The sequence below is a fragment of the Lagopus muta genome, chromosome 4 (assembly GCF_023343835.1).
Source record: "Lagopus muta isolate bLagMut1 chromosome 4, bLagMut1 primary, whole genome shotgun sequence".
NCBI lineage: Eukaryota > Metazoa > Chordata > Aves > Galliformes > Phasianidae > Lagopus > Lagopus muta.
Window position 1 is genome coordinate 15,164,668 of NC_064436.1, and position 25,994 is coordinate 15,190,661.

The 25,994-nt window shown below is 39.5% G+C and overlaps 1 protein-coding gene across 3 annotated transcripts in view; it reads left to right on the forward strand.

Annotated features, from left to right (window-relative positions):
- Positions 1–1,132: 1,132 nt before the first annotated feature.
- Positions 1,133–25,994, forward strand: part of LARP1B (La ribonucleoprotein 1B) — a 32,979-nt gene continuing 8,117 nt past the window's right edge. For all 3 annotated transcript variants that reach the window (XM_048943525.1, XM_048943527.1, XM_048943526.1), the window contains exons 1-11: positions 1,133–1,442; positions 7,918–7,979; positions 9,045–9,104; positions 12,000–12,168; positions 13,522–13,665; positions 15,905–16,048; positions 16,303–16,471; positions 20,159–20,303; positions 23,639–23,813; positions 24,598–24,770; positions 25,259–25,630. In XM_048943525.1, the coding sequence (XP_048799482.1) occupies positions 1,169–1,442; positions 7,918–7,979; positions 9,045–9,104; positions 12,000–12,168; positions 13,522–13,665; positions 15,905–16,048; positions 16,303–16,471; positions 20,159–20,303; positions 23,639–23,813; positions 24,598–24,770; positions 25,259–25,630 (1,887 nt within the window). In that variant the 5' untranslated portion in view covers positions 1,133–1,168. The remainder of the gene's footprint in view (positions 1,443–7,917; positions 7,980–9,044; positions 9,105–11,999; positions 12,169–13,521; positions 13,666–15,904; positions 16,049–16,302; positions 16,472–20,158; positions 20,304–23,638; positions 23,814–24,597; positions 24,771–25,258; positions 25,631–25,994) is intronic.

The window sequence follows — 25,994 nt, forward strand, 5'->3', positions numbered from 1 at the left end:
AAATAATTGCAAATTGTTCTGAACTGACAGTGTGGGAAATACTCCTCAGAAGCATAGGGGTAAATGTATGCAGATAATGCTCTTAGGCACTGGCAATTTCAAATTATTTCAAATGAATTTGTCACTGTGATGTGCTATTGGCATGTCCTTGCCTTGTGAATGTTGTGCACCCGAAGAAGCTGAACTCTTACTTGCTAAGAAAAATGCTTCTAGGTGTAGCAAGTTTTCAAACCACTTAAATTGCTTTTTTTTTTTTTTTTTTTTTTTTTTGCTATTGATTAAAAATGAAGAAAAATGACACGTCACTTGTACAGAAAGTGCTTCAGAAGCATTTGTAAATGTAGTGCTAGGAAAGATCTCACTTATTTCCAATGTTTTCAGCTTAAATCTGTACTGACAGCAATGTGTGCTAAGTTTGGCCAGATTTGTATCTACGTAACCTCAGTAAAGTAATGGTGTCTCAAATGAGAGGTGTTTCCACCGAGGCAAAACTCCAGAAATTTGATTATTTGTAACGTTCCTTTTAGAAGTACTTAACTAGCTTTTAAAGGAATTGTTTTCAGACCTTTATCGTTTCGTACGATCACGTAATTAAGGGAGGGAAAGGCCTGTGAAAACCCCACGTGCCCCACCCGTTAAACTCGAGACGTGACCCCGCGGCCAGATGAGCGCCGCTGCCTCCGGGGCCACGCGCCTCGCGCTCAGTCCGGTGGCGCAGCTCAGCCTGACCGGCAGCTTTCGAGCAGCGCTGCAACACGCATCCCATCTAACGCAGCTTTTAATGCGGTTTGCGAGGCAGGCCCCGGTCCCGAGTAAAGCGAAGCGCTCCCGGCCGCCTTTCCTGTCGCTGCGCGCGGCGCCGAGCCGCGTTGTGCCTGCCGGCCGCTTGGCGCGTCCCCCCGAAGTCCGGGGCGCGGCGCGGCCCTTGTGAGCTCACCGCGCCGCCGGGGCGGCCGCCGCCCTCCGAGCCGGCGGCTGGCAGCGAGCGGCCTCTTTCGCTCCTCCTCTCCTGCCCCCGCCGCGGTCGCCGGCGGAGGGGCCGCCGGAGCTGACAGGGGAGCCCCGGTAGGCGGGGCGGAGCGGCGGCGGCCGGGGGAGGAGAGACGGCCGCCCCGCCTCGGCGCCCCGCCGCCTTCCCCTGAGGGCCGCTCGCGGCGGCCGGCAGGGCATGTCCACCGCGCAGGTGTCCGCCGCGCCCGCCGAGCCCCCGGCCTGGGGCGCCGAGGGCCGAGACGGGCCGGCTGAAAGGGCCCGGCAGAGAGAGGCCGGATCGCTCGGCGGGAATGAGGCCGCGGAGAGCGGCGGCCGGCGGGAGCCCGAGCCCGACGAGCGGCGGCGGCCGGCGGTGGCCGAAGCCCCTCCGCCCAAGGAGAACCCGTGGACGAAGCGCAGAGCCGCGCAGGACGGCGAGGCCGACGGGCAGCACGCGCTGTGGGACCCAGGTGCGGGGCGAGGCGGCGGGCCGGGCGAGGCGGTGGGCCGGGCGGGCGGGGTGCTGGCCGGCGCCGTGAGTCGCTTTCGGTTCCGCGGAAACGCCGCGTGTGTCGGGGAGAGCGCGTCCCGTCCAGTCCCATCCCTTCCCTCCTCCCCCGGCTCCGCTTTCCGCCGCGCTGCACGCGGCCGGCCCCGAGAGCTTCTACATACATGGGCACGGCGGCTCGGGGGAAGGCTGCGGCCGCTGCAGGCCCGGCACCGCGAGCGGAGCGCTGAGCCGCCCGTGCGGTGCTCCTGACATGTAGGAGCGTTACTGAATCCCCGCTGCTTTCCTGTAGGTCAGCTCTTTGTTTTTGTTTTGCTTTGGTTAGTTGTTTTGTTTTATTTTGTTTTTACCTATTTATACAATTTCCCCGTTCGGTTCGCTCCTGAGTTTTGCTTTTTAGAAGGTTGGGCTTGCAAAGGCCTTAGTATTAACAGCTGTAGTCAGCTCGCTCGTGCTGACGGTTCAGGCTGCTTCTGTGGGAAGAGATGGAGACCAAGATGGGCAGCTTGGTACAATTTGCTGGCCTTTAATTACCCCAAATGTAAAATAAAGCTGTGTGAGAGCTCCATATGGACCGCGGGCTGCAGACCTGACTGAAATTGCCCAGCGTTAGCTTTGGGCCCCTGTGGAGTTCCTTGAAGTCAGCACTTCTTAGAGTGCTGCTGTCAGCCTGAAGCAGCTGCCAGCCTCACATATTTAGCCTGGCGTGTATTCCTTGTGCTCTGGCCTGTGCTCCTGAGGGCTCCTGACAGCCCCACTTGTGTTCTCCTGGTCTCTTTTATCCTGGAATTAACTGTGTGCCTCCCTCACAAAGAGAAATGTATCCCTTGACAGTTTCAAGCAGACATCTGCAGGCAGACAGAAATGCTCTCCAGACTACAGAACTTTTACTGAAATGAAGATGAAACCTTTTGGCAGCACGTGTGCCATCAGTACCGTGGGGCTGTGCTGTCTGTGTGTACTGACGCACTCGTAAATGCCGACTTAGCGTCCCAGTGCTGTGCTGCAGCTGCAGTCCTGCCCGTACATGACAGGGAGCTCGTCACCTGCCCGAGCTGCTGGGGCAGTCCCAATAGTAATACAGCAGTACAGTAATGCCTCGTGAGCCTGGTCAGGCCTGTGCTGGAAATGCTGCTCTTTGCTGAGGTTTTGTTTTCTGCTTAAGGCAAAACAAAAATAGTTGTTGGGGGAAGAGAGAATGGAGGTGTGGAGTTCATGCGCCACGTACGTTATGTGTTAAGTTTGATTATTTCAGAGAGCTTTAAACTTTTTCATCTGTGCAGAAGTTATTATTTATGAAATTACCACCTAACCGAGCTGTTGCACTGGAGTATCTTATTCAGTTGCAGAATTCAACAAATAGAGGAGTCGCTGGTGGCAGTGGTACCAGTAAAAGGCAGGAGGGGTGTGCTGCGGTGTGACTGCCACGGTGAGCTTTGGAGTGGCTGATCCAGCAGGGCTTGACTGTGTGTGTGCCCCCGTCCGCAGGAGTTGTGTTCTGAAGCAGTGAATTGACAGCAGCGTCAGTCGCACTAGGCCTTTGTAAGTGTGGTAGTATGGAAATTGCATATGTGAAATAGTAAGTAGGTGAGCAGAAGCACTGCTGGGATGGAATGTAAAACCATTCATACAGGGGATAATAAAACGGAAAAGAATCTCGCATCAAAGTAGCAGCTGAATCCTGTTCAACTCGTTAATCTTGGCCTAATTTGTTGAAAGTTTCCTGACACATGCATGTACGGCGCCGTGCTCAGTGATAGTTACACTACGAGAAGGCTGCTTTCAGGCAGTCATGCACTGTGGTGTTACTCATCTGTACCACAGGCAGAACCAACTCCTTTTGAAGGCAACTACTAAATCACTGGACAGACAATAGAAGGAAAAAGTAATGGAAAAAGCTTAAAAGTCTTTCCTGGTGAAAGAGTTCTGTCCAAGCATTGTTACCTTTTAATTTTGGGTGTCGTGTATGTCAGTAGGTTTTAATAACACGGTGGTAAACCAAGCACGTCATATGAACGTATTTGATGTTTTTATGGTGTGTTTGTTACTATAGTTGGGTGTTTTGAAGTAAGCCTTTTATTAAACTCCTAAATAGAACAATTTCAGAATGATACAACGGATGCTGCTAATCTGCAGTTAATTCATGGAGAAAGACGGGTAGCAAGATGGAATTGCCAGTGAAGTTCATGGGTTCCTATCTAACTCCAGGATCTGTGGTACAGGAAGGCAGCTTTGGCAGGGGCTGCCCATGGTTAAAGGCCGTTCTTGCAGCACACACCTTCCTCCCTGCTTCTCCTGTACTGCTGAGCTTTCACTGCGTCTTCATTTCTTCAAGTTGAATCTCGGTAATTAAGAGAGGAACGCTGCAAGGAGGAAGTGCCGTGTAATCATGTTGATAACCATTTTTTACCAGGTAACAAGATAAGTTTTGTTTTAAATGGAGCCAAGGAGATGTGTCGCTACTGAGGCTGTGTAGCAACCCAGCATTATTCCAGTTTTCCTTGTCTTTCCTTTGAATTTTGTTTTATCTTAGCCTGCCCTTGGAGCCAGGCTCTCCCAAAAGAGGTTAGTTACCCTTCCTCCACTTACATAATTCCCAGCTTGGAGTTGTTGAACTGATTTTATTCAAAAGTTTTCCCACCTCTTTGATGAAATACTGCCTTTTTTTATTAGCTTCTAAAAGGGAACCCAAACAACAAGTTCTGTGGTCTGTATAGCTGAACTCTAATGAGTCATTAGGTAATTGCTCTAGAACAGTCCATGAAGTTTATGGAAGTACTCTTTAAAGCAAAATATCTGTGGTGAGTTTGCTTCCTAGTGTTCTTTGATATTGTAGTTAATGAAAGTAACTGCATGCTTTAGTCTTTCATATTTTGCTCAATTTGTCATTCTTCACTCCATTGATTTCTGGACATTGAGGACTGCCTTCATCTGGTTGATGTTTCAGTAGCAGAAACTGACTCATGTGTGATATTGATTAGCAATTGTCTGTTAATAAGCAGTTGTTGCAGGTTATTGTTACACCTTATATGTAAAGGTGTCCTGTGTTATTAAGGATAACAGACTTTACAGTTTTGGTCAAGAGATACAGCATCAGCAATTATCCGACCCCTGAAGGGAGTAAAAGCATTCTCAAATCTGCTGTCTGTGTTTTCCAGACCTATGACAGTGCATAGAACACAGCATACATCTGTTTGCATGGTATGGTATTTTTGGTTACTAAACTGGAGACTGTTAGGAGAGAGAAATGCATCCTGCTGCCTTGAGCCTCCATGCAGACCTGGCTGTGCTCTGGCACGTGCTGGTGCTTCAGCGCGAGAGCTTTTGTAGAAACTGAGCCACAGGTTGTAACTTTCTATGAAGCAGCTAATAACCCAATAATAGTAGAAATGAAGCAGAGGTTAAGAAGTGTAATGATGAACGCATCATATGTTGGGGTCTTTTTTTCTATTGATTGTTCAGCACTTGTTACACTGAAAAGCTGATTCTGACTATGAACACGTGGAAGCATGCTGGTGACATGATGCAGTGCCTTGGTTTGTTCAAGTAGCGTGAGGAAGTTGGTCCAACTAATGCTGTTTTGCTATAAAATGCTTCAACTGCTGTAGGAAAGGATGTTAGCATAGATGACTGTTCTTTAATTTCCAAGAATCTTGGACCATAAACTCATGCTTTAAATTTAAACTAGCGTATGTTCCAAGGGATTATTTTGTCACATTTGCAAGACATTTATTTGTTAAAATAAATAAAAGGTTTATAAAATAAATAGGCTAAAATAAATCTAATTTGCCTTATAGTTGGTGATACTTTGGTGATGCATCTTTATGTGTAAAGTTTGCTCCTCTACCTCTGCACAGCATCTGGTTTCACCCTTTCTTTGCTGCTGCTTGAGGATTGCTGTTGTTATGCAATTTGTCTTTTGTCTTTTGCACACTGTTGTCTCATACCTTGAAATACTGCACTTGACACATTGGCACATCCTTGTCTTTCTACAGAAGATACCTTGTGTTAGGATGTGATGTATGAAAATACTTGAACCATTTTTAAAATGGCTTTGAAAGGTTATTTCAGTTTTCGTGTGGATGGAATCTTCACTGGCATTCACTGATTGAATTCTGATTGTTAGCAACTAAACTTGCTCATCCTTGATTGATTTTTCTTTCAGCCCACTCCTTCAAAGTTCAGCCAAAACCCAACAGGTAAATTGCGGACAGCTGTATATTTTCAGGGGCTGCTGGCTTCTGCTGTGGCCATAAAGTGAAGATACCATTTCTGGTAGTCAGCGCTGTTACATGATTCTGAAACCAAAGGCTGGGTTAACATTCAGCATGGAGCTTTTATCTAAATGTATGGTAGAGAGAGCTTTGTCTGCGTACTGGAGGCTGTACTCCATGAAAATGTGACAGACATGATTGAGGTGAAACTTTTAAGGGAGCCCGTGTTTTGTACTTTCACTCTCACCCTCCTCCCCCCACTCCTTATCTTCTCTTTCATGCTTCACACCAAAATCCAGCTCCCAAATGATAAGCTGGCTGGCCAGGAGAGCTCAGTTACATCTGGGTCCGAAAGAGACCCTGGAAACCTGGAGGAGCTCTTGCTCAGCATGGGCACGATCAGCCAGGCAATGTTGTTGCCTGATGTTAATTTTCTTTTCACTTAGTGTGCAAATATATCTTTTAAGTCTTAGATTACTACATGTTAGATTTATAAACAGATAAGAAAGGTTACCTACAAAACAAGTTGGGTCTCATTTTACTTGATTCAAGGTGGCCTCTGTTGCTGCCTTGAATAATATCCTATGACTAAGTACTGCAGTGAAGCCAAGTTGGCTTTTTTTCTGTTTAATTCCTTGCTTTACCAAGGATGCAGTGAGAGAAGTTGTGACAGAGCAGTCCTTGGGTAGCAATTTAAGTAGAAGTGCTGTGAGGTGAAAAAGCTCTTTAGTAAGGTAACCAAACAGCTAAAGGAGAGCTCTGTTCAGAGAGCAAACACTATGGTCAGTTTGCTGTGGTGGGCAATTGGCAGCTTTGTTGTTGGCACAAATTAGCTTGTTGCTACATGACTGCAACCTTTTTTTGCCTAATTTCATAGAGGGTGGCAGTTTACTTCTGAATGGTAAGTAAAAATTGGGATCATACATTCATTATGTGCACTGGGCATAAGGGTGGGGTTCCCAGGGTGAAGCTGCAGTGAGGAAGATTAGCGAAGTCAGTGGATGCCAGAGAGATAAGGGCTGAGGAGATGATGTTATCCTCAAGGAACTAATAATCCCCTAGTGATTTCAGCCATGCTCAATGGTTTGAGCTTGACTTTCAGTAAAAGGCTGAAAAAAACTTTTCCATTAAAGGTTGTAGCTGCTTCTCTATGGGAGAGAAAACACAGTGAGAGTGAAACTAAGGCAACTGGAAGAATGTAATTAAAAAAATGTGCATATTGAGAAGAGAACGAAGGTAGGAGAAACTAAAAGGTGATTTTATCTGTCTGGACCTACTCTCCCAGGAGAAGTTATCTGGTAATAGTTCTGTTGCTATTGAGTTGGGGTTTTTTCCCCTTGAATACTCAACAAAAAAAGCTAGAGTGCAATTAAATGGGAGGAAAGTGAGAAAATTGTGTTCATGTGCAGAATGGAAATTGCATCTATATTAAAGGGCGTAATGACTTCAAATGGGCACTGTTGCTCAGGAGGAGTATTGTTATTATGAAGGTTAGGTCTTCTCGTAGGGTGGTTCTGAAAATGTCTGACTATCAGCTTTCTGGCAGCTAGTTACATTTATCATAAACAGGTTTTGTAACTTGCGGAATCTGAATGTAAAAATGTATCAGTACCAACCTTACATTTATTTTGTCTTTGCACCTTTCCTTTTATTTTTTGTTCTGTTGCTTTGATTTGTTTCTTACCAGTGTGGCTCACTTGTTTAGCAGTTGCGTGATTGCTTATGAATTGAAATTACTAAGAATTTGCCAATGTGTAACAGCTTTTTTTTCATGCTCATGTAATGGTAAATTTCCTAAATGAATCACATGATTTAAACATAGCTTCTAATATTTGGGTATCTGTTTGTTTGGGATCTCATTTTTGCTCATACCTGAATTAAAATACCAATGATTGCGATACCAATGCGATAGGCTTGGCATTGTAGCTCATCAAATGCTTACATGCTGTGATGTAATATTCTGTTCACCTGTTTTTTTTTTTTTTGAGGCTATTTACACTTGTTGTGAGTTTTTGATGTCATATGTCATATTAGCTATCTTGTGGTAATACTCTTGTAGCAATTACATTTAGGAATGTTCATTGGCTTCAATACCGAGGCCACTTAAAAAAACATTGGTGTAATATGCTAGGTAGCAAAGAAATTGTGAAAACATACTTTGTGCTTCGTAAGCACAACTTATTACATCACCTGAAAGTATTTTTTGCTGTTGTTCTTTTTCAGAACTAGAGAATTCCACTAAACATGTAAAAGCAGCGAAAGCCAGGACGAGGAAATGCAGCAAGGTTTGTATTTGCCAGAAGAACATTTAGCTTGGAGTTAGTGGGCTGCTTGAATTAGAAGTCCCAGTTAATGTAACCTGCTTATCTAAACTGGCATTTAGCTCTGCTGATAATACAGTAGGAAAATGAAATCGTTTCAAGGAAATATTTCTGATTGTGAATATTGACAGTAGCAAACAGCTGCTGCTGTTAAAAAAGGAAAAAAGAAAAGGCAAGATATTTTGAAGTTAAGAACAGAAACTTCTACTTCATCTTCTTATAGTTTGACAATGGTTAATTTTGAAGACAGAAAAAGGTTTAAAAGAAAAAAGGACAAGAAAATTGAAATTAGAAAACTCAAGTGGTGTGTGTACAAGGGGGTTTGAACAAGTCACAAGATTATGTAAAATGGGAAGGGGCTATTATGAAACAATGTAATTTGAGAATGTGGAATGATAGGTTGGTTTTGGAAATGCTATTTCTGTATTATGTTAATAATGAGTGTACTTCATTTTTTGTTGTAAAATTACTATGGCAGGAGAGACGTTGAATCTTCTTACTGAAGAGTTAAATTTCTAACATTTTGTGTAGCCACGCCTTCTTAGATTGAGTAAAACTAGTGCTCAAAGGTCTTCCAAATGCTAAAAGCTGTTTAAAGGGGAAGATACCTTTAAAGCAAGTAGGGAGCCATCTGTAAGACAACAATTAGCCTTGAACGTGTTTCTTTCTATACTTCAGACTGAACTCGTTAGTCTGTTCTAACAATTTGGCTTGCTTATCATCTTTATTTGGCCATGACCACTTGCATGTTCTGAGTGAAGGCATTCTTTAGTTGCTATCACATGGTAGGTAAGATGTGTTTTACCTCGTTTTGGATGTAACTGCAAAGATTGGTTACTTCTGCTGTCAATCTATTCTGTTTAAAATAGCTGCTTATTTATTTTGTGTATTTTCCAGCTTTTAAGAATTGCTAATTCTAACAGCTTTGTTCAAATGGGGATAGTCTTGTCATCAAAGTCAAGACAGTCATCTTCTATGTTTTAAAAGGGGCTAGATCTAGGAAGTAACACAAACTGACTGTCTTTGCAGGCTGGTGATTTCGTTGATATCGGAGACTGGCCAACACCAAGTGAAACAGCAAACAATGAAGTAAGTATTTATTGTTATCTGCAGTACTATTTTATTAAGAATCACGTGGCCTTCTGTGATTAATGTGGTTGCCATATTCTAGACTTTGTATATTATAATAATAATAATAATAATATATGTTACATATATATAATAATAATTCCAAATGCTGGGCTGTGCATAACTGTCTATCCTAATACAAGAATGTCTGAACCCTTCACAAGCATGCACACATGCATTCTTTCTAGCTTTGCCTGTGTGAACACGCAGAGTAAAAAAGTGCTGTATTTAATCCACCATGTTTTTCTTTTATTTCCCTTTTCTGTTCTTTGAGAGGTTTATAAACAGCCACAGACCTGTAATTTTTCGGACTGTGAGCACGCTCCACTCTCTTGTCCTCAAACTGTCCTATGCATAGGTGTCCTGGGAATTATCAGAGGAATGGGGATGGAGAAAGGATTTATTTTCCTATTGCCAACGTCATCAAATTCTTTATTTTACAATATCTCAAGTGATACGTGCATGCTATCTCAGACCTCTTTTGTGTTACGTTATTTAAAGCAACAGAGCGTAGACAATTCCTGTATATCTGGTGCTGTTTCACTCTGTCCTTTAGTCCTAGCAGAGCATCCCTGATTTTTCTGCTTTTTCATGGTGAGGGAAACCAGAAGATTTGGATTCAGCACTGTGTGTTGTATAATTCAAAACATCCAAGTAGACGCTGAAAAAAAGCATATTAAGGTAGTTCAGTATGAGTCGTTTGTCCTGTGGGCTCAGATTCTAACACCTTCCCTTTCCCCTAATTAAGTCCTATCTTTATTGTTTATGTCAGCAACTGAACATCCTCAGGTTTCTCACCAGGCCTTCCACATTGCAGGTCAAACTTCTAGATGTCTGTACATTTGACGCAGCACTATGTTTTCTTCTAGGTAGAATTTGCCTCTTCGAGTAGCTTTTTGTACAGAGAAAATCTTTGATGTTTCTAGAAGAATTTTTAAAACCTGAACAGATTACATGCAGATAAATTAATGGTTATTCAGTTACTGAAATACCAGCTGAAATATTTTAGTGGAGGCGTACGTGCCACTAAGGTGCAGGATTTATATAAGATCCTTGATTTAACTTCTCTTTAGTATTGATAAGTTCTGTCACTAACATTCGTGCCAGTTGTTGAGATGCTGCTGCTCCAATTCTGCTCAGGGGAGCAGTGGTGATATATTTAACAATACGAGGCAGGCATGTTGATAGACTCGCCCTCTAAGACTGCTAATTTACTGGATAACATTCACTGGGCATCAAACTCCTGTTTGATTCATAAAACTAGAAACAGTTTCATCTGTGCATTTTATACCTTTGATGCAAAATGCACATCCTCTTCACTTGTCACAGTCTCAACAGACTCAAAAATGCCATTCCTGAAGATTATGCTTTCTATTTCACTATGGAATGCTTCTTATTTGTAATTTTTCAGATACACCTCTTGTAATACATGAGATGTAGGAGTCTCTATAGTGCAATTAAGTTCTATAATAATGCTTACAAAAATAAATTCCATACCATAAGTGTTCTGATTCTCAGAAAAGGAGAGGGTCTACCGAGCTTAGTTCTGCCAGATTGAATAGCATTCAAAGAATTACATTTTATATCTTTTAATAATACTTTCAAATGTTAATGCTGATCTAAGTCTACAATATGCTTATTTTACCATCTCCTTTTTTTGGGAGTGTCTGGAAAGCATACACCCATATCTTTTGTATTCTGCAGTAGCACAGTGCTTTAACATCTGCCGGTTGTGTGAAATTTAGTGTGACTGATGATTTCTGTACAGTACTAATCAGAGCAGCTGAGACAAAAACACAAATGTCTGATGTTTTCTGAAGTAGTCTTTTTCAGGAGTATTTTTTTTTTTTTTAATTAAGATTTTTTGCTTTCCCAAATGGTCTAGATTGTATTGCATGAATGTTAATTAAACTTCTGTTGGCTTCAATATGTGAGAATTTAATCACAGAAATTCATGTAGTGTCTGTTATACCAAACAATCAGTTTGTATTTTATCTTGGTTGATTTGTTTAGGAGAAGATTTTGTATTCAAAGTAATTATGGGGATAGTACTGCCATATCTACTGTATGCATTCCAGCAAGTTCAAAGCAGTCTCCACAAGATAGGAGAACTTCAGTTTGGCAAAAATGGTTGTAAGGTTGAATTTTGTGTGAAGATATCATACCAACTTCACATGACGTTTTCCACTATTTAGTGAAATGCTGTTTGCTTCATGTTCTTTGAAGCTTGCTGTTATATGGGATTTGCAGCATGTTGGCACTACTAAAATGCAAACAGTTCTAAGTAAATGCTATATTCTAATTTGGGGGGGGGGATGTGAATCTAATTATACAGCTCCACATCTGTTTTTGGCTCATGTTCTGATTTAATGAAATAGATTTGACAGAGTTAAGAGCTGTGGCTCCTTATAGTTTACATGGACAGCTGAGATTGGTAAATCAAAAAATCACACAATGCTGTGCATTCACAGTTCTGTGAATAGAGCTTTTAAAAGTCAATCAGTCTTAACAGTAGATACCAGTAAGTACATAATGTTTCTTTCTTTCCTGTAGTATGAAATTCAGCTTTGAGATATTGAAATGTGAGTGTTGTACGTTCTGTAGCTTTGCATCTTCATGTTAAAAAGCAAACCAGACCCTGTTCCTTTTAAAGTATTGTTTTCATAGTCTTGCTAGACTAGCAGAAAATAGTTATTTTTTTAAAAAAGACTTCACAAAGCAACATAGTTGTTAAATCTCACCATCCTGAAGATTTCAAGAACAGCTAATAGTAAAGGAATTTTAATAGGTGAAAGAAATTTATCTTTTGCTATCACCAGCTGTGCTGTCAGGAATAATTACCAGTATTTTTTTCAGTGCAAGTCTGTAAGTTACAGTAAGAAGCCCACAAATAGAAAAGAAAAGGAGGAGAAATTTGATCAAAAAGGCAATAATGGAACTAAGGACAACCTGGAGGCTAACCCAAATGGTCCAGGAGATAACATTAGTGAAGATGAAGGTCAAACTAACAACCAAAGGAAAAAAGGTTTGTCTGGATACTAAGTATAATGCAGTAATTAATTGTTGATACATTTATGTTAATTCCAATTGAATGACCTGATGGAATATTTTGTCTTTCATTTTTTAGGTAATAACAGGATACATTGTGTTAGGAAGATGAAAACTGGCCTCCTCTCTCAGATTTCAGAGTGTCCTATTTAATCAAATAGGAATTCTGGAGAATAAGCAATTCATGTCTTGCTGATGGTTATATGGAGCTCTGACAGAAAATCACTGGAAAATTGTGGTTTCATTTGATTATCATCTTTAGTATTTTTATTCATTGAATAGTTAGAACTATGTTCATTTAATTTTCATACACATATGTGCATGCATAGCACTGTAGGTGGCATCATTTTAATTTTCATATTTTGATACTAGCTTACACCTTGAAGTATCACTTGATAACTAAACCAGATTTGTTATTTCCCCTCGATCCAATATGTTACATTAAAAATAGGAAGCAGTTGTTTTTCTTAGTCAGTAAACTTGAGTGAAATGAAGACAGAACTGAGGTAGCTTTATAATATTGCTGCCATCAACTGCTTTATTTCTTGATTCCTTGCTGATAGTTCTTTAGATACTAAAGACCTTTGTTAATCTTGCTGTTTGTATATTAAAAAATAAAATCCTGTAGTGTTTTTAATTTTTTTAATCTAAGTTAAAGTACAAAGCAAAGCATACCACAGGAACAAACTTGTTTTTTTTTCCCCTCTAATGTGGATTATGAGTGTTATGTGTTACAAAGTTCACAATATCAATCAAGAGTAGAACAGTGAATATTATCACTAAGTAAATGGCCAGTAGATGTTCAGGCCAGCCTTCAGCAAGGTACAGCTTTGCTTACTGTTTTTGATGCACAGAAATGAATTTAATCTGAATGTCTTGATGTAAAACTGCTGTACCACAGCAAAATTCTCAGGAAGTTTTGTATGGCTAGTGATTATAATCTTGATTTCAGTAATTAACCTCACATGCTATTTTTTACATAACGCTTCATGTGCAAATTGAGAAATTATTTAATAATGAATTTAGTGTATGTATTTAACTGTATACTTATGGAGCATGCATACATCTAAAAATTAGAAAGCTCACCTTCATTTACTTATTATAAGGTTACCATTCATTTTGAGAAGTTCTTGCTTACTGCATCTGTTGTTGTTCAATCATTTCTTACATCTTAAAAATACAATTGGTATTTAAGCTGCTTTTCCTAGTTATTTTCACATGGGAATTTACTGTTATTTACAATTTTAAAAGCAGTCTTAAATAGAATCTTAAATGGGATTTGAAACTTGAAGCAATATCATAATTAAGAGAAAGTTTTTAACTTCTTCAGGTAACAAGCAAAAATGGGTTCCACTTCACTTGGATGATGTAAGGTCAGATAGTCAAGAAAGATCAAGCTCTCGAAGTAGCTCAAGATCTCAGCTGGAAACAAACAAGTTGATACTTCATAACAACAGGCGGAATGACACAAGAAGTAAGTAGTTTTCAATCTCTTTGGGTCTTCCTGTTTGTAGCAAATGAAGTGTGACTTAAAACTTCTTGGCTGTTAGCGTAAGTCCAGTCAAAGTTAACCAGAACATTGGGAGTGCTACATTGCCCTTCTTTTTTTTCTCTGATGGGTGAAACCACGTGAGTAGGCATTAGTTTTGCAGCTGATGTTGAAACTTGACTTTGCCAGTACTAAAATACAAACCAAAACAAAAGAATAGTGTTAATATTTGCCAGTAATTCATAAAAATAAATTAATTGTACCATAGTGTAATCTTCAAGTTTTAAACTGGAAAGTCTTGTTTAAAACATTATATTAGATAATTATTTTTTAATTCTTCACATATTCATCAGAATTGTAACATATCAGTCAATGACTCTTTGAGTAAAAGAGCTTGGTAACAGTCTACTTTTACAGTCTGTGCTGGTTCAGAGCCATGTGTTCTTCTGATGGCTAACGAGTATGTGTTGGGCTACAGTTTCACAGTGCAGAAAGTCTGATAATGTTCTTTAAAAGGTTGCTCTGTCCTGCTCTACTCCTGTTCCCGCGGTTTGTTGTGGCCAGAGCATTTGCTTGTGGGACCACGCTTTGAATTCTGCATTGGCAATTCTTCTGGTACTGTTCTCTTCTTTTGCGTTCACTTCTCCAATATATTTCTCAGCATGGCCATGCAAAAAGCTGTACTAGCACAACAGAGAGTACAGTGCTCCGTAGCTGGTACTGCCTTTGGTCCTCAGGTGTTCTAAATACAGCTTGTCAGAAAGTAGAGATCTCAGGCTGACTCTAACTCTATGGTCTGTATATTTGTATTTAAGTTTCTGAATTGTGATTTGCATTAACAATTCATGTGTTTGTTCCCTATAATAATAAGTGCTGGATACCACTGAGATGAGTTTTGTTTTTGAAGTCATTTTAGAAACACTGATACAAGGGTTTTATCTGGATGTCTGAGGAACAGAAAGGGGCAGGGCAAGGATTTTTACTAGTGCTTCACTTTACTCCAGCAATTATTCCTCAGGAGCTCCATGGTCAAACAACCACAAACTTCTAGTGTAAACTTTACATCAAGGCTATGATTGCTTAAGATGAATTTCAGGGTGAGAGAGCATAAAACCTCTTCAGTTCTTTGGAAATATTGGTTATTTAAATTCAAACAAACATACCAAACCTGTGTCAGGCTTAAATATAACAGTTACTCTTGGATGTGTTATTTGTAGGGCTTTTGCATGTGCCTAGGAGCTGTGTGTACACTCAGTGCAAAAATGAAACTGGCTAGGGGAAATACTTCAACTAATGCCACATTTGGAATCTCTAAGAGGCTGAGGTCCAAATTCCCATAGAGAAAGACATGTACTGACTAGGACATTTGTAAATTCAAGTTATTATTTGGCAGAAGATAGAATACAGAAACTTGAATGTACAAGCATACAGATTAGGTTGCAGTGTTTCTTAAAGATAATTGCTAGTAAAGCGGGATTTCTAATAGGAATTTTAAAAAGTGTCTTTAGTCAGCCCTCTGTTGAAGTTAGCAGATCTCAGAGACATCAGATGAGGTTTGTACACCCAGCCATTCTTCTAACAAAGGAGTTCCCTGGAATATGGGGATGATTTTACAGAGCTTAGATTTACCTGTGATATCAAAAAGGGATTCTTAAGTTAAAAGCTCCGTTTAGGGGAAGATCAATAGAGAATAAGATATTGCTGTTTAAAAGGCTGAGTCAGGGGAGTGGTAAATGTCTGCTTCTGGGAACAAAAGGGAGGTTCCAGGGAGCCTTGGAAATCTTCCCCAGAGCAGAATTATCAAGAGCTAGCAGCCCTGGGTAGCTCTCTGTAACTACTGGGAGTTGTCCACAGGAGCGGAGAGTTATTACCATGCCTCAAAGGAGAATGGCATGATGATGCATTCCTATCCTGGACTTACTGCATATATTGTGATCCCTGAGTTGGCATGAGTGTCCAGTTGCTTCGGAAGCATTTGAGACTGACTGCCAGTCAGCTCATTTACTCATTATTGCTAGCAGCTCCTCCCCATTCACACTTAGGCACTGCTATACAAACCTTTCTTCAGCAGTTTCATTTCCTTCAACGTTTCAGAGTATCCAAAAAGTAGACAGTGCTTTTCTGTGCTGTTTTTTAACGTTAATATCTAGGAATGAATCGGAGACTAATTAATTGCACTGTGAAGTTTAATTATGATTGTATGATATTTTTTTTTCTTTTAAAGATTGGCATCGTGATAGAGAAAAGAGAGACGATCACGATGAAGTGTGCAGTGTGAGAAGTGAGGGTGGCAGTGTTCGAGAATTCTCCAGAGGCAGAGGAAGAGGCAGAGGCAAAGGAAGAGGACGAAGCAGAGGAAATCCTAGAAGTATGCAAAGAAATAGATGAGTGGCATCTGTTTTTTTAAGCTCTATTTGTAATGTTGATGTTCTCATATGAAGTTAGGGTTATCTCAAGGTACATATCCTGTAGCTTGATACTTTCAAGTAGTTTGTGGGATTTCTGTTTCTTTCAAATCAGACGTTGAAAGCCAATCATGAAGTTGTGTTCTTGTTATGTTTATGTCTTAAAATATGTTTGTACCAGACTGAATTAATTTTTATTTTCACCTGCATTTTGAAGGGAACTTTGACTATTCAGTTGGTTATCAAGAACTGTATGGTGAAATAACTGACCAAGCATTTCAACCTGAGCTTAACTCTAGTATGATGTATTACTACGATGATGGAACAGGAGTGCAGATGTATTCTGTGGATGAAGTTCTTCTGAAAGAATATATAAAACGTCAAATGTAAGTAGACTGTTTAGTATGCAAATATTTTGAAAGATCATTTAATAAAAGGATTAAACACTCTTTGGAATGAGTTATTACCCATAAAATGGTGGGGATGAAGACATTTCAACTTGGTTTTGATTTGACCGTTACCAGTGTCTGTTTGAACTTACTCACAAATGGGGTGAAAAGCCATGAGCGATGGGGAGGAATTTTAAGGCAGCTGTTCTGCATCTTGTGCTGTAGCGTGGCTCTAACTCATATACCTTCTTTATTTATGGTACATAGCCCTTTTTTATGTTGTCATGTAATTGAGATATGGATGTCTCTGAGCTTGTGTTTTTCAGTACCATTGGTCTGTTTGCTTATAAAGCTCTTCTTGGGTGGTGCAGCTAGAGGTTTCCCTTATTTGCTCTCGATTTCACTTTGAGTGTTCTTGTTAGTTTTATGTTTTCAGAGTGTTTCACTTGGAACATTCAATGAAAGAGTAGTTTTGCAATGATACTTGATTTTCTAGTAATCTGAAATGTTTACTTTCTCATGTATACCATTAGGAATGAGAAACCATCTGGAAGACTGATTATCAACAGGAGACATGTCAAAAGGGTCTGGAAACCACTAGTTCATTTTAAAGAGACAGTTTCCACCACTGGCAGATATTTCATCTTCTGTACTTGTAATGGCATTTCCCCATGATGCCTGTGTGGTGGTTTTTTATTGCCCTTGTATTCCATAAAGCAACTTGCTTATTTTATTCTTGCTTCTTTTGTTACAGTTGTCGAAAAAAAGGAAGAAAAAAGCCTGTATAAGGGCAGAAAGTATCTGGCATGTGACTATCAACTTCAAAACTTCTATTGCAGTCTTTTTTGTTACTCTTGCTACCAGGCCCCTATGACACCTGACAGTGGACATGTACCCCCATGTCAGGATAATCGGCCTGCACTGTCCTCAGACAAGTGAGGGAGGAGCACAGACACTCCACTGTTGGCCAGATTTCTGGGCATGCAGTGTAGAATCCAGACCTTCTAAGGTAGGACATGATGATGTCCCCCTTTGGTGAGAAAAATGTCAGTTGCAGCATTGGTCACATCTGACTTCTGGTTATATTTGTGTCTTATTTTAGCAAAAAGAGGTTGGCAGGTGTCCATGAAAGACAGCATAGCTGGCTAATCACTGCCATTGGTTGCTTGTCTGATATAGTCTCCCAAGGCATTTGGATTATGGAATTTGCTTTTCAAGAGAGAGAGATTCTTGAGTAGGTTTAGAATATACCTTTACCATTTTTGTGCTCCTTTTAAAAAAAAAAAAAAAAAAAAAAGTAGTTTTATTATTCATTTTTTATATCACACAAAAATGATGGGAAACCAACTTTATTCATCAGCTACAGTGATGTTCATCAGTGTCATTAACTCATCCATGGAGGTGGTTTGGTCTGCCTTTTGTAATTGAGTTCTAAAATATTAAAGTGATTGTGCCAAAGAAGGAGGCATGTACAAAAGAAAGCTGAACAGAATTGTTGGATGTTGGAGTTCCTTATGGAGTCTGAGATAAATGAGGAGGTGTTAGAGAAGAGAAATTGTTTTCTGTAGTGTATTGATGAGTTTTAGAACAGTTCACCTGCTTAAATAAGGAAAAATGTTAGATGCTGTGTCCAACTGAGTTGATATGTAATTACACTAAGTACACTGCTGTCAAGCAGTTTATGCTTGTCCCAAGAAACAGCTTGATGTGCAAGAGGAATATTACAAGAATATCATTACCACTTTTAATTATGGGCTGAAATAATCAGCCTGGAATGTTTCAGTGCCTTGAAACTCCTCAATATGCAACATACAGTAGAACTCCAAGTTCTGTTAAAAACAGATAAATAAAAGCTCAGATGTGCATCCAAGTCTATATTGATTCAAGAATAAATAAAAAGATTCTGAGGAAAGTAAGAAAAGTGAAGCTGGAGGGTGTGAGTTTGTGTTTAGATTTGTCCCTCTACTTAAACATCCTTGTGCATTGTCTTTGTTTATCATTAATGTTCTTTCAAATTCCTTTTTCTAGAATGATGGACATCAAATGAGGCAGTTTGAGTCAAGTTCAGTCACTGTCCATTTCTGCTTGTGGAATTTTTAACTAGGTGAATCATTACAAGATTTTTACCTTTACTGTATGACTGTAAAGGTACCATTACGAAAACATTGACATGGCTTTTGTACTTGTCTATCTTATAGACTTTTAGGGGAAAAGAGTTACACTGGTTCAGCACAATAGGTAGAATATTCTTGAGAGAAGCCTTTGTGCACAATTGCTTTGCTGATCGACTTAGTCAGATCTAAGTAAAAGCTTAATTCTCTAGGAGCTATGTTCTCTTAGCTGCTTGTTTCAATTTAACGGCAGTGTGTTCATTTGTCATATGTCTTACTGTCCAACTTCGAAGCTTTTGTTTTCATTCTGTCCTGGAGCTGAGTGTTTCATGTAGACAGCTTTTGCTTTAAAAAAATTTTTAGCCACCATAAGTTTTAGAAAGAAATGGTGTCAGGCTTCTCTTTGGTTCACTGACGGCATTGCAATCCGCTCCTTTTGGTGACTTGAACCTTGAGCCAGCTTCAGTGGAGATGTATAGCATTTTATTCATTGTTGGAATCAGACTTTATATTTGCATGTGTGTTTTTTCCTCAGCATTTTAATGCTTTTTTGTTTTATTTTGCACTACCTCTATTTGAGTCACAGAATAAACATTTCACTGCTTATTTTTTCCTGTACCTGATGAGTAGTAGTATTCCTTGGATGCAGTATGCTAAACTATGGAATGATGTGCAAACCCTGTTAGAGGCTTAGATTTTAGTCACAATTTTTTTTCTGTTCTCTTCCATAGGTTGTTTTCTTACTCCCATGCTTTGTATGTGTGATCATAATTTCAATTCTCCGCTTTTTCTCATCACCAAGTATAAAAGATCCTGACATCCTTATCGTTTCACACGACGACTTCATTGTTTAAGATGTTGTCTTTCTGCAACTTTTTTGTTACTTGTCTCTCTTGTTCTGTAGCATTGTCAGATTCATGAAATGGTCCTTGTCCATCTTCTCCTTATTAACTAAGTATCATTTATTCATTTAGCCTCTACCTTTCTCCATGTTCTGTTGTGCTGTTTGGTACAGTTTCATGAAAAATACACGATTACTGGTTTGGTTCTCTCATCTTCCCTCAAGCATGCTTCAAGTAGTGGTTCAGAGTGCGTGTATGTGCCTCAACACTCAGATAGGACACATAAACCTTGTAATGTACTAGAAACTGGGAAAGGATACAGTTCAGAATGAGGTTGCACTGCTGAACAGGAAATAAGATGTGAGCAGTAATTGTCCTTCATCTTATATGGAGGCTAAGAGAATGTTGTTTCTATCTGTTCATGTAAGTAATAAGGAGGAATGGGTGAAAGAAAAACAGAATCTTTCCACACACAGCTCATGCAAAGGTTGATGTGTATTCTTGTGTGCTGTACTGGATTATAAGTCATTCCTAAGATGATGAGGATGCATGCATGCTGTTCCAAAAGATTTGTTTTTAACAATATAGCTGTTGAAAGAATAATGTTGTTGATTACAAACTGCGCTCTATTTTTAATGGAAGACTTTACCAAGGAATATTTTGGCTACTGTTTCAGGATTTACTCTGTTATAATAGGCTCATATATACATCTTTTTTGTTTCTCTGTCCAGTGAGTATTATTTCAGCACAGAAAACTTGGAAAGAGACTTCTTTATGAGGAGAAAGATGGACCAACAAGGATTTCTGCCTATTTCATTGATTGCTAGCTTCCACAGGGTACAAGCTCTGACTACAAATGCTACACTCATTTTGGAGGTAAAATAATTTCAGAAACGTGTGTAGACAGTTTTGGTGCTTTTTTTTTTTTTTTTTTTTTTTTAAATATGGATTTTTGCACAGTGCCATTGGAACTGAGGGTAGAATGCTGCAGAAAATGTTTTCATCTGCAGTTTGTAAACATTCTGAGAGTGAGGCTACAGAAGGGGGAGATGATGAAGGGCAGCAATTAGATGAAGATATCTCTACATCTGTAGACAAACCAAAGAATTATATCCAAGATATAAAAGACGTAGGGTCAGTAATTTAGTGCAGTAGATTAAGCTTACTTTGTTTTTCTTGTCAGACTCCTACTCACTTCTGAACTTTGGGTATCCTGTTTTGAGTCAGAAGTTGAGAGAAATGTGGTCTTTAACACCCTCACAAGGTGTTCTCATGTGCATATAATATATAAACTCCTTGTTGCATGATACAGCAGAGTCCTTGTACATAGCAAAAAATGTAGGGTCATTCCAAGGTCATTCTTTTAAGAAAACAAAAGGAGGAAAATGTAAAGGGGATGTTATCTGATGCTGAGAATTTGTAATATTGCCAAAACCTAAGAAGCATATTAAGCCTATTAAAGAATATACTTGCAAGTCTCTCTTTTGTAGAGTCACTCATCTTCTGTTATTTCTTGAGGATTCTATGTTTTGAGAGGTTGAAACATGGCAAATAGGTGTTCTTAATATAGGCAGGTACTTTGAAGAAACTTCTGATGATTCCTTTGCAAGCTAATCATCATATATTTAGAGTGAGTTGGATAGTTGCAGAAGTGAGTTGGATAGTTGCAGAAATACCCTGACACGTGTTTTAAAACAAATAAAACCAGCTATAGGTTATGAAGGTTCCACATCACAGACCTCCATGTGAGCACTGTCAAGAGAGCCACATCTCTGTGTGTGGAGTGAGAGCGGCAAACATGTTTTGCTTGTTTTGCTCTGTTTCTTTTTTAGAGCAAAAAGAGTTGTAGAGATTATTCGAGTATTCAGTAGTCAAGATTGGGTTTTCACTGAGCCTGCCACTACTGTAATTTAGGGCAACTGTTAGATGGACAAAATCTTCAGGATGTTAGCACAAATTCTATTGTTTGGTCAGTGTCTCTTGCTAAGGTGGACCAGGTATTTCTAATAGTTTACAAGACTTTTAGGGAGAGTGATTCTTGTGCCTTCAGTCTGAGTGGGAGAACTGGGCTGCCGAATTACTTTTCTACTAAAATAAGAACACTTTGCCTTAAGATTTCTGAAAGGGAACAGATCTTTATGCCCTTCTCTTCCAGGTGAAATTTTTTTTTAGAAGGCTGAAATGGGTATCTGTTTAAATTACGGCATAACACATTTGGCCAAGCTGAAGTGATCTTAACAATGTGTTCCTGAATGATGTTGAATTCTTCTCTGGCAATAATTTTCCTCAGGTCCAGAGATACTTTTCCAATAGCAGGCTTGCCTAAATTGTAAACACTGCCAGCAAGCAAGGAAATAGAAATTATTCTGCAGAATCCACTTGCTGTTTAGCTCCTCTTTTATTTCCATTGACTTTCATAAGATGAATGTCAGCTCTCTACTGATCTTGTACACTGATCAGTGTATTGCCCAATCCTTAAGCTGGTGGTTGTCATGCTGCTGCTACAGGGAGATGTTTTTCTGCTTCTAGCACAGAAACCTGTTGCAGTAAATTGCTGATCTGACCAGAAGCATACTTGAGATGTTGTCCTTCTCATGTGGCTCTGAGGCTGACTAGTACTTCAGCAGCTTACTGATACGTGAGCCTCATCAGTTTAAAACAGAATTGATGATTGTAGTAGAGGATCTCTAGGACTACAGGTTATTCACTTGCCTGAACTGCAGACCTTACTGTTTCACAGCTCTCTGTCTATGGTCTCTCCAAATCCTTTAGTGCTAATTTTCTACTTAGTGTCTGCAGCCAAATGTGGTATGTTTTGGATGCTACTGAGGATGTCTGGGAGGAGTCTTTTTGGTGTGTTGCTAGTCTAAGGAGTGCTTTGCTGTTACATAGTTACCTTAAATCACATTTAAATAAGATAGCCTAAGAGAAACTGGTAGCATTCTTTCATAAGATCTAAAATAAGCAGCATAGAGCGAGTGTTTACAGAGACCTAGGCTGCAAAATGAAAGTGAAAATAATCTTCGTGTACTTGAACTAATGAACTAAGCTTCCGTAGCAGTTTCCTTTAGTTAATTGAATTCATGCTTCTCCTGAGGGCGATAATTAGTTTCCCTTGCACCTGAAGTTGCATGTGGTGGAAGCAGCTTCTGTCACAGGGTTGCGCTATCCTGCACCCCACCCCAGCCCCATAATGGATCATCCTCTAGAAAATGAACACCTTCAAGAGAAGCTTCAGCATACTGTTATCAGATCATTCCTGGACTTCTTGTCTAGGAGTATGTTAGATTTTATACCCATTTTATTTTTATTCTCTTTGAAGTCTAGTAAGTTAAGGAAAAAAATATATAGTTTTTTACACCATACAATCATACTGTTTTCTTCTTAACCAGAAGATAGTCTGAGCATCTTTTGTAATTAAGATACAGGTTGCCTTACTTCATAAATGCACATATGCTTAATAGACTAGAAGTCCTTATGTGTACTTAACTGGCTGGGGAACATCTCATTGTTCCAATGAATGACAAATTTCTCCACCCTTTGATCTTTGGTAATTCTTTTACAGAAGTTCTCTGGGTCTTACTGTCTGTATCAGTCTTCATGCTAATGTCAGAAAGGAAAAATATTTGCAGTTTGTTAGCTTGTGATTTTATTCACTTTTTTTTTTTCTTTCTATCTTACTATGGGAATGGTTGAACACTTATAAATTGCGCGGAGAGATTGAGCCGTATCTATCCTTGAAGGTGCTCAAACACAACTGGAAATGGCTGACCCTGCTTGAGTAGAGGGTCTAGACAATCTTGAGAGGTCCTTTCCAGTCTTGACCACTCTGATTCTGTACTGTCTGTTAGCTATGCTTAGAATTAAGAAGAAAATGCGTGGGGTTGGAGTTAATTTTGGGGAACTAGAATTGTGGATAGAAGAGCTAGGGAGGAGTTGGTTTGGTGCCCTCTCACAAGGAAGGGGTTGCAGACTGGGGAGAGGGAGGAAGTGATATTTGATGAAATTAAAAAAAGATGATGAATGGTTATCCTTGAAAATGAAAAGATTGTTTGCACCAGTAGAAGAAAGAACAGTCATTATGAAGAACGAGTGCAAAAAGCTTGAATTCCCTTTTTAAGTACTACAAAAAGAGTTGACTGTCTTCCGTGGGCATAAGAAGGTGCTGGATATGTAATGTTTTCTTAAGCTGCAATGTGCTTGTCCAACAGGCCCTAAAGGACAGTACAGAAGTTGAAACTGTGGATCAGAGGATAAGAAGAAGGGTTGATCCAGAAAAGTGGCCAATTCCAGGTCCACCTTCCTGTAATCTGTCAACAACTGACTTTTCTCAGCTCATCAATTGTCCAGAATTCATACCAGGCCAAGTCTATGGCTCACATACTGGTAAAGGATTTATTTAATAGAAACTTAATTTTGGGGCTGTCTGTCTAGCTGAGGAAATTTGCCTCTTGATACTGTTTTCATAATAGAAATTCTGCATTTGGTAATGGTTTATTCAGCTGATATTCCTGCCAGCTCTACAGTTGTGGCTGATATGGTTAATATGAAGTAGATAAAAAGGTCTTCTGTGTGCTATAGTTGTGACCATTCTCCAGAAGAAGGTGTAATGGCCTGGAGTCCTTTTTTATTACCAACAGCAGAAGCAGTAGTACTCTTCAGATAGTCATAAAATCTACTTCATTTTGATACTAGCTGAAAGCTAACTGTATTTTGTGTACGCTAGTTTTGGATGGGTATTTCATTCACACTATTAATATGGAGATTGTTTTGTTTGCAAACAGTGTTTGGCAAGTAAATCTTTTACTGAAATGTTGGCTCAAGGTAAATGGGACGAATAAAGACTGAGTTAGGCAGCCATCCGGAGAGCTGGTGCCTGGTATAGGGGAAAACGTATCTCTAATAAATGAATTCTTGTTTTCTGAATAACAGATGATTTCTCTGAGTCTGTTATATACTTTTAACTTAAGTAAGCTGGTATATTAGTATTTTCCTAAAATACTATGAAAATTGGTGTCCTAAACTGAAAACAAATTCTGCTTAATCAATGCTAACTTGAACCACAGAGGTGGCAAGTAGTGGCTGAGGTTAAAGGAAAGTCCCATGTGCAAAAAAAAAGCAAAAACCAACCAAACAAAAAACAACACAACCTACTGTTTTTCAATGCTAGAATCTGCACCAAGTTCTCCAGGAATGGGAAGCTTGTTGAGTCTGAAGGAAAACACTGAAACAAATAATTTTCAGACAATATCTAAAGGGTTGTCTACAAGTTTGCCTGATTTGGACTCTGAACCGTGGATAGAAGTGAAGAACAGGCATCATGCATCCACTGTCAGAGTAAAGGTAAAATGAGAAAGAACTTTATTTAAATAAGCAAATGCAAAACCTCCCCGCTTTCCAGTTATAGTATGAAACTGTTGTTGTTTTTGGTTTTTTTCCTACACTTCAATACATGTGATACTTGATTATATTAATTATATATATGTGGGGACTGTTCACCGTATCCAGACTTAGAATAACCAAGTGCATTTCAAATCCTGCTCCAGAGCTCACTGTAATGAAATGTAATTTTTTTTTTTCTGCTGATGGACAGTTGTACATGTGCTTTATTGAAAAGCTGTTGTGCTATGAGTATTATTCTAAAATCTCATGATGCTGAATTACTTAGAATAATAATTTACTTGTAAGCTTGATAAATATCTTAAAGTGACTGCATCATTTATAATTCTGTATGTTCATTACTGAAAGTGTTCGGTCATGCTCTATTTGTCTTTTATTTGGATGATCATTATCTATTTCAAGTATAAAATGCTTCACCTTTTCTTCTTTAGGAATGCGTTCCTATACCTGATCAAGTATCAGGCCAACAACAGCCACCCCCACCTCCAGAGGAACAAGAACAAGAAGAACTTGACTTCTTGTTTGATGAAGAGATGGAACAAATTCAGGGTCATAAGAATAAATTCACTGATTGGTCAGATAGCAGTTCAGATTATGAAATTGATGATCAGGATGTAAACAAGATTTTGATAGTAACACAAACACCACCATATATGAGAAAACATCCTGGTGAAGGTCATGCTGGTAACCATGTGTATCACAGAAAAATAACATCAGAACTTGCTAAAGTTATTAATGATGGCTTATACTATTATGAACAGGATTTGTGGACAGTGCAGAGTGAAAATGACACTACAGTAATGGTAATTAGTTTTTCTTTCTTTTTTTTTTTTTTTTTTTTTTTTTAAAGCTTTAAACAGTGCCTGTGTGAACAGGGCCAAAGTTATTTTGGCTGTCTGCTGCACAACTAAACTATTGGCCATTCAATATTTGAAGGGATCTTATGAACAGGAGGGGGAATGACTGTTTACGAGGGTGTTTAGTGATAGAATAAGGGGGAATGATTTTAAACGAAGACAGAGAGGTTTAGGTTAGATATTAGGGGGAATTTTTTCACACAGAGGGTGGTGACGCACTGGAACAGGTTGCCCAGAGAGGTTGTGGATGCCCCATCCCTGGAGGCATTCAAAGCCAGGTGGATGTGGCTCTGGGCAGCCTGGTCTGGTG